The sequence below is a fragment of the Papaver somniferum genome, chromosome 8 (assembly GCF_003573695.1).
Source record: "Papaver somniferum cultivar HN1 chromosome 8, ASM357369v1, whole genome shotgun sequence".
NCBI classification, from domain to species: Eukaryota; Viridiplantae; Streptophyta; class Magnoliopsida; order Ranunculales; family Papaveraceae; genus Papaver; species Papaver somniferum.
In genome coordinates this window covers 24,767,845-24,777,105 of record NC_039365.1, presented here as the reverse complement: position 1 = coordinate 24,777,105, position 9,261 = coordinate 24,767,845, and the positions used below count along the sequence as shown (strand labels likewise).

At 37.5% G+C, this 9,261-nt stretch overlaps 1 protein-coding gene across 1 annotated transcript; it reads right to left on the bottom strand.

The window, feature by feature from the left end:
* Positions 1–3,816: 3,816 nt before the first annotated feature.
* Positions 3,817–8,311, bottom strand: LOC113304571 (UTP:RNA uridylyltransferase 1-like). The gene is made up of 6 exons (XM_026553711.1): positions 6,836–8,311; positions 5,652–5,996; positions 5,321–5,544; positions 5,116–5,179; positions 4,782–4,978; positions 3,817–4,305 (listed from the first exon to the last, which is right to left on the bottom strand). Exons 1-6 carry the CDS (start codon positions 8,114–8,116, stop codon positions 4,083–4,085), a joined length of 2,334 nt encoding a protein of 777 aa, XP_026409496.1. The 5' UTR covers positions 8,117–8,311; the 3' UTR covers positions 3,817–4,082.
* Positions 8,312–9,261: the final 950 nt, after the last annotated feature.

Below are 9,261 nucleotides of genomic sequence, written 5' to 3'. Positions count from 1 at the left end.
CTACATTTTAATAAACCACCAAAAAAATATCAAACTACATCAAATGCAGCGATATTCTCTCTGTAAAGTTCATAGCATTCAAAATGCCTAAAATCTCTCCCGCTTTCTTCGGTAAACTTGGTCTGAGCGACGGTTTCCAGTTCTTCGTTGGATAATCCAGAATTTCTACGATGAACCATCCACAATACTTCCATATAATGTTTGACTTCATTAGCTCATTAATGCAATTCTTAGTTCTAGGCTCTTACTGTTTCTTATAGCTTCGTTCCGCGATGCTACAAAATGTCCCAATACTCTTTCCCAGAAATTGTCATTGTTCATTGGTCTCGCCATACGATGTAACCAACATCGAACAAGAGCAACATCTTCTTCCATTGTAAATTCCGGCAGTGGCATTCGAGTGCAGTAACGATGTGCTTGAGATGGACCATCTTTTAGAATTATGAAACACGCTTCGTAACGAAAAGGATTACCGTGAGCTTCCTCCCAATTATCAAGAGATGTTTGGATCAATTCATCTTCAGTTACACCGCTGAACTTTTCTCGATCAATTTATATTACCAGAGCAAGAAATGGCTGGACTGCAAGCCTAATAGAATGAAAACGAGCACGCAATCGACGAGCATCTCGGTTTCCTGGGTTTCCCGTCAATGATACGAACATTGAAAAGACGTTCTCCCAAAAAGAACTGTCATGAGAAATTACAACACCAGTGATTACCCTATGAAAGAAATATTCTTTGCATAGAGTTATATCTTCTTCTTGAGTAAACTTGGGACCATGATTTCTAACAGACATTTCTGCAAAGGAGGAGAGATGTAGGAAAAAATAAGAAGAAGAAGATGTGATTTTGGAGATGGGAGGAATGAAATTTGTAGGTCGAGAAAGAAAATTTTGCCGTTGGAAATGGAAATTTAACCGTTGGCGTTTTGTAGTAAAATCGGCCGCGACTTTACTTTGAGTGCCCGTTTGAATTACCAACGCCTATTTTCTATTATAAATACATCACTAGGTTGTATTCTAAACCAAACCAACCGATTTCTTTCTCATCATCCACCATGTTTTCTAAAGGCAAAACGAAGCCAATATTATGTGTCGAAGCAAAAGAGGTTTTCCCATTATGTTTCATGGATAACCACAGTCTTATGCAATGTCCTTGGATGTATTCAAAGTGTCCGCGGGAAGGTTGTTCATGCATCAGAATGGTGATTGAATCACAAACGAAAAATATCAGGTATTTGCAATGTCAAGATCCCAATTGTCCAGAGGAACCACACATGCTAGATGATGATATGAAGATTAAAAAAGAAGAAGAAAAAAAGATTGCAACACTCTAGAAAAACTTCAAACTGAAAGTTTGAAGAAGGAGTTATTACACTACAAGCATTGTGGATATGGAGATCAAGAATACAAACATTGTCCACAGAGAATCAGTTCATGCTCAAAGCCCGGTTGCAGGACTTTTATGCATTTGCAGACTTCTTCCGAAGAAGACACATATGGAAGGCATTTCTGGGAATGTCCTAGGTGTTTTTGGTGGAGTGGGCTGATTGAAGTTGTAGGACAAATCGATTCACTATGGTATTATGTTATTTAATTTGTTGTTTATTTTGTGTTATTACGATTATCTAAAACCATCAATATCAAGTAATTTAAATTTTTCTTAGATTAAACGTAGCACCATCAATTTCATAAATAAAAACATATTGTATTGAACAACCACACCATACATGAGAATAAAAGAAATACATCAGATTAAAACAACTACTACATAGGCGGCGTCAGTTCTCGGCGGGTGGTGGAATTCCTATGGGGATGTAGGGATCGTATTTGATGAGCACCCTAAGAAAGCAGAAACAAGCATGGAATTCGAACTGACGACCGCGGTGAGACGCTGGCCACATCGCTAGAGTTCTGGGTTCCACTACATGTTTGGCTTCACCGTTGAGCTTATTTTTGTGATTCTCCATTAGTCGAGTGATGAACTCCGATACATTACAACTAACTACACTAAAACGATGCGCCAATCCCTGATAATCACGCCCATTAATGTTCATCGTTTCAGCAATGAACATTTCAAAAACTTTCTGCCATAACGTCGATTGTGATACATTCCTACCGGTAGCAACATCAGCGGTAACATCTTGTGTTTGAAAAATGTAGGCTCTGCAAATAGCTAAATCCTCTTCTTTAGTGTATCTAACAGAAAGAACTCTGGGAGGCATTTTTGTAGATGATTTGAGATTGAAGAATGTGTAGAATGTGTAAATTTAGAGTTGAAATGAGGAGTATTTATAGATTTCAAAAATGTAGCCGTTGGATCAAAGGGTTCTGCAGCCGTTCAGATTGAGTCGTTGGCGTCATAGTGACTGACGCTGACGTTATTGACACGGACACCGACGTTATAACTGAAGACGCGCGCAGGAAATAATAACGCGGGCGTTATTTCTTTGGACGCCAGCGTAGGAAGCAATGACGCCCGTCTTTAACACAGACGCGCGTTGGATGTTACGACTCAATGTTCAAACCAACAGATTTGATGATTTGAACATCCATTTTTCATGTTTGTTCATGCCATAGTATGAGCGAAATGAACAAACTCTGAATTTGTTTATCCCATAGAAACGGTTCTTATAACGGTACTACAAAATGGACAATTCAAAAAAAAAATTATAACGGTACTAAAAGATAACTGTAAAAATTCTTATTAACGGTAGTACAAGATAACTGTTGAGTCAGATTCCAATTCCCGGCAATTCAGAAAGAAAAAGGAAAGATAAGACACTGGCAAAACTTGGAAAGTTGGAAAACGTGTTGGAAAAAGAGAAGAAAGTAGGAAACCAGTTTCCGTTGAAGCAAAGACCAGAGACTACTAAAATTGCTTTGACTGCGTTTAGTTTCCGCAGTATACCGTAGCTTCCAGCACCGTCTAGATAGACTCAATTAAAGAAACTACGCGTTCTCCTACCTACTATCTATAAATCCCAATTCCTTTCTTCTACTCGATACCAAACCCAAACTCTGTACTCAATATATTTCTCAGCGAAGATACAATTTCTATAAGTTTTCCGTCTTGATCCAAAAGCCAGAAAAGAGATAGAATTAAAAATTCAATCAATCAATCATGAATTCAATTTTCAGTTCTTTCGATGCAGCTTGTTTTGAGTTCTTACAACAAAAGATCAGTTTTTCACCATCATCTATGGAGACTAAGAAGAATACTACAGCAGTGGATCACAAAGCAAGCTCAACAACACCAGAGAAGCAGCAGGTTCAGAGAAAACAAGAAGAGAAAAAGAAAACAACAACAAATACAAGAAGATTTGCTCTGGAGTTGGATGGATTGCACTGCTTTGAAACCATTGTTTCTAATTAAAAACACAACACTTTTTCCTTTTCACTCATGAGTTGTTATCAAATTCTTTCAATTTTGATGTAAAAATTAAAATTCTTTGAATATACTTTGTGATTCATTTTCTGCAGCCTTATTTATTTCTTCAGATCATATTTTTAAAGAGCGTCTCTTTTCGTGATTTTTGCGAAAAACGTTACACATGACAACACATGAATTGTGCTCAATTTCCTTTGTTTAAACCCTTCCAGCACCAAGATCTCTGTGTTAGAGTTGAGAGAAGGATAAGGATCCATGAGTCAGATTTTTGTCAGACCATCTGACTCGGCATCTGATTTCATCCCAAAAGAAAAACATGAAGGACTTTAGAAATTGAATGTACCCAGACTTCATCATTAAGAAGTCTAACAATATGCTGTACAGAAATGCCACCCAAATCCTCCTGATGGAGAAAGAAAGAAAACTAACCCAAACTAGTAATACACGTATATAAAAGAGAGCAGCAGAAAAGTTTTACAAAACCCTGACACTCTCTGAAGCAACACTTGAATAGGGAAAGCAAACTAGTAAAACTGACTTGACACCCATCATTACTAATATATTTACTGTGGAAGGAAACAGGACCAAACCAAAACGTGAAGGCAGAAGTAGAACTACTTCCAAACTACTAAATAAGGGGCTTTACAATGCTGACTAAAAAGATAATTACAGCTTAGCAATGCCAACAATATCAGGGATTATCAGATTCAGGAACATAAGGCTCAAAGAGGGTTACACAAGGATCTGAATCATATTGCATAACATCAGCTGCTCGATCAAATTCTTCTCGAAGAGTTTTTATGGTGAACTTATCGACAATTCGACCCAGATCATGGGATGTCTCAAAGGGATCCTCAATGCATATTAGATGACGATCATTTCCTATTCGCCTTGTCCAGTCCTTGGCATGTTTGCTGTATATTTAAGAAACCATGCTGAATATTAGCAAGAAGTAGAATTGCAGACCAAATTATAGTAGAACAGTTTGAATACCTACCAACATATATATAATGAAAGATACTTGGGGCTGTATTATGCAAAAAATTTATTTGAAGTCTCCATTCTGAAAATAAACTCCTATAATCACATCTGATACATTTAACACTTTTCGACCAAGGTCTAAAGAGGTTATGAGGTCGCTAATTCTTTGTCTTGAGATGGTATAAGTGTGGACATGAAGAGCTTTTATTAGGCTTATGAAGTCGACATAAGGATTGTTTCCATTCATGTTGAAAACACATATCATTTGGATAAAACAAACAGTGTGGAAGACATCAGACTTGTAATGGGTAACCGAACTTTACATCTGAAACAATCTAAGGTCCAAGAGGAGTGGGTCTACCATTTTCTTGCATAAGCATGTGTAACACACCAGAAAGTAAACACTCACCTAATGATGCTCCCAGTGCGAACAGATATGACGGAATTCGCATAATCATGACGATGTGCCCAATAATCAAAGAATGCCCACAACAGATACGCTATACTTTCATTATTACCAGCTCCAAAATCACGAAGGTTCTCAACTTTATCAAAGAAAGCACATTGAATATCATCAACGTTAACGATATATGTAGGCTCCATTTCCTGGCACGATAATGGGAAAGGGTTTACAAGGGAAGCAGAAAACGATAGCTAGAGTGTATATACAGCTTCAGTTAAAAACTAATCAGATGGCTAACGAATAAAGCGACTGAAGCCGCAAGTATTACAACAAAATATACCTGCAAGCATGGGAGTATAGCAGGCCTCCGACGCTGTAAAAAGTGGATACACATAAGAACATAACTGCAAAAAAAAAGATAAAATTGAAACAATCAACACTAGTTTTAACATTTCAACATAGGGAACTACAAACACGAGTATTTTCTTAGTTCACAATTCGCAGAACAGGGTATACATAAATAAAATATGTCAGTTGTGACTCACGCATAGCTGGATAGGGTTCCTCGGTATGTTTCATTGACTCCTCGTGACTTAGCCCAGTGCTTCACAAGAAAAGCCAATTGTCGCAGTCTACCATCAATTTGTGCATAATCTCGAAGGAGCTTTGTGTTGACAACAGCGAGAACATTGTTTACGCATATGTCACATGAGATACCACTCTCAGGGTCCATAAGCTTAACAATAGGGACTCTAGCACGTGTCAGAGCCTGTTGTCATCAAGATGTAAAGCCTCGTCAATTAAATGTTCCACGAATAATGGGTGTTAAATTATAAATGGCATATCATAATCAACGAAGAAAGTCGACCAGCTCACCTTCACATTCTCAAGATTATTCGCCTCAAATATCTCTGCCAATTTCTCTATAAGCTCTTTCTTGTGAACATCAGGTTCCTCAATTGCAAGGCACACATCAATGTCACTTTTGGAAACTCCAAATGAATTTGCACATGATCCATAAAGATACAATTGAGCTCCAGGCCATTCACTATTCACTAGTTTCTCTAATGAAGCTATCAGATGCCTCTGCTTTGCTTTTTCTTCCTCGGGTGGTACTAGAGATTCGTATATTTCAAGTAAAGGTGTGTTCAGTTTATCGATATCACTTCGACATTCCCTATAATTTCTCATCCGCTGTTGAGCCCAAAGTCCTCTGGAGTTCTGATAATCAACAAGTGAAATTTAATTAATAAGAAAAACTCATAACCAAGCAACATAAGACTTGATGGTATGTGTAAAATTTATAAGACTTACAACCAGTACACTGTCCCAGCACTGAAAAATACTCACACTACACTAAAACACTGCGTGAAAAAGAAAAACATAAAAATCAAGTGTCTCACTAGCAGTCTATTATAGTTTTTCGGCACACACTGGATGCTTATATATACATATATATATATATATATAGCTTCAGATTTTTTGACTCACACCGTGGGCTCAAGGAACCACTAAAACCACAGAGAAAACTTATATCATTATTCATTAAATGATTGAGTGACAATGACTACAGAACCTATGGTGGATCAAGTTCAATGATGCTTCCCCGTGCATTATGAGAACAAAATTCTATTTTAGCTCCAGATGCTGCCCTTCAGATCCTATATGAAATTAGGATATCTTAACTTGTCTATGTAAGAAGAAAATATTAACTTGTTTCAGTACGAACAACTCAGACACAAGCCTGAACATTTCGTGAAAGTTGCTTCCACACAGTCTGTTGGAATCTTTCTTCACAAATTTTAAACATCTACACTGACCATAAGCAACCTTCCCAGATGTTAATTCTACAACATGTTCTGCATCGTATAACTAATTACCTAAATGGAAATTTTGTACGAGCCAAAGAAATCAACCTACAGTACACACTGAGTGATTCACATTTTACCACAAAAACACTATCAAACCTAAGAAGAAATGATATATGCTGCTGAAGGGACTTCATTTCAGTCTATAAAGAGAAAAAGCAAGGTAATAAACCATAAAATTGAAAACTTTACCTTATCATGTTGATTATTATGCTGCCTAATGCCATTATTATTCTCATTTCTATTCCCAAGAGCCACGGAACCTTTAAACTGTTCAGCCAAATCATTTATCCCTCGGCGAATATCTCGTTGATCCCTATTCCTAATTTCCTTTTTTGCAATCCCTGGATTACCATTTCCTTCACCAATTTGATGCAATTTGGCTTGAGATTCTTCAATAGCTGATGCTGGAACAGAATGCAAGTTACTTCCTGGCGGAGGACCTGGATGATCAAATTGTCCACTAAGCCGCTGCAAATTCCCTTGAAATCCGCCGTGTCCATTTGATTGTTTCTTCCTAGTAATGTCATCCGGAAAAGCACCATGATTGAACTCAACATGACGATTATCTTCCTTGTGTCCGAAACCAGGTGGACCTCTCCTTGCTTCTCCTATTGTGGATCTCTGAAATTGTTGCTGTTGCTGCTGCTGTTGTAGTTGCATCCCACCCATTCCATCACCACCAGCACCTCTTCTCTGATCATGAAACAAATGCTGGTTCCCTTGATGAGCTTGATTAGAATTCCTAGGATCTAATTCCCAATTCGTTCCAAAATTAGACCGAATTTCATTAAAATTTGAGCTTCCATTCAAACCAGCAACTCCATTATCCTTCTGAACATCACAAGCTAGAGAACCAAACATTATACTATCTTGCTTCTGTTGCTGCTGCTGTTGATGTTGCTGAAAACTAGGGTTTGGAGTAACATTTGCATGATTACTCATAAGCCCTAATCTGAAAAGTTCATCAGGAAAAACTGGACCAGGGAAATATGTAGAAGAAGAAGATGAAGCAGGTGGAGGTTGTAGACCTTGTAAAGACCATGGATTTGGAGGAGAAAACCCAGGAGGAAGAAATTGAGATGATGGATCGATTGCACCATTGGATTGAAGATTCCATGGTGGTGGGTATGGAATACTACGTCCAAGTGCTGCAACAGCAGGATCAAGATGCTGCTGCTGTTGATTATGATTCTGATGTTGCTGCTGCTGCTGCTGCTGCTGCTGTGGATGGTGATGTTGATGATGAAGTGTATGATTAGATGAAGTAAAACTAGGGTTTTTCTGTTGTTGTTGAGATTGATTGGGTTTTTGAAGTAAATTTAAAAGGAATTGACCACCTGAATTTGTTGTTGAAGATGGTGGCTGTGGCTGTGGTGGTGGTGGTGGTAGTTGAGAATGAGATTCTTCAGCTGTAGCTTCTCTTCTTCTTCCTCCTCTGAATCCTTCTCCTGCTAATCTTCCTCTGTTCATGGCGATGATGGATTTCAGGAGAGATTCAGAGAAAGAGGGAGAGGGACTTGGTCAGAAACCACTTACCCAAAATCTCAGACTCACTTTAGAGACTCTGAGAAAGTGGGAAGTTAAAAAGCAGGATGTTAATGTAACACATCCACCTCCGATTCCTTAAAAAACGATTCGACTTTCTCTACACTCACTGTTTAAATCAGTTGGAGGAGAAAAAAGTTCTCGCACGTTGGATTTTAGGCCTACTTTTTGTTTGGTTGGGATTTGTAGGTTAGATCTGGACAGTTCAAGTCTACGGGAGAACATCATGATTTAGGCAGCTTAATATATATAGATATGATTAATCGGAGTGAACGCTTAAAGCTGGTGGACCTGTTAGTTTGTAATTGTAATTATGGTGGCCAATAAAAGTGTGCCTTGCGGAATCTTTCTGGCCCCAGTGATTTCAGACTTATTATTCTAACTAATACGGTTTATAAGTTTATTTCAAAAATTCTGGTTAATAGACATATAGGATAAATGATTTTTCGAAATTAATTGCCATTTATCTCAGGTCGTAAAATAACTGATAAAATAATTATTGCGCATGAAATTCTGCATATCATAAAATTTTCGGAAAACAAAAAAGATCATATTGCTTTAAAACTTAATCTTTCATAAATATTTAGTAGAATAAAATGGACTTTGAAAAAGTTTTGTCTGTTTTGGATTTTATAATGACTGATATCAACTTATTGTGCAATGTGTTACCACTATTTCCATTTCTATGCTTGGGATTTTAGGCCTACTTTTTTGTTGGATTTTAGGCCTACTATTTTGTTGGTTCGGAAATTTGTAGGTTAGATCTGGACAGTTCAAGTCTACCGGAGAACATCATGATTTAGGCGGCTTAATATAATTAGATATTATTAATTGGAGTGAATGCTTAATGCAGGTGGACCAGTTAGTTTGTAATTGTAACTATGGTGGTGCCGTGCAGAATCCTTCTAACCCTGGTGATTTCAGATATATTAGTCTAACCAATACAGTTTATAAGCTTATTTCGAAAATCCTGGCTAATAGACATAAACCTTATCTAGGATGAATGATTTCTTAAAACCAATTGGCATTTATCTCAGATCGTCAAACAACTGATAACATAATTATTGCGT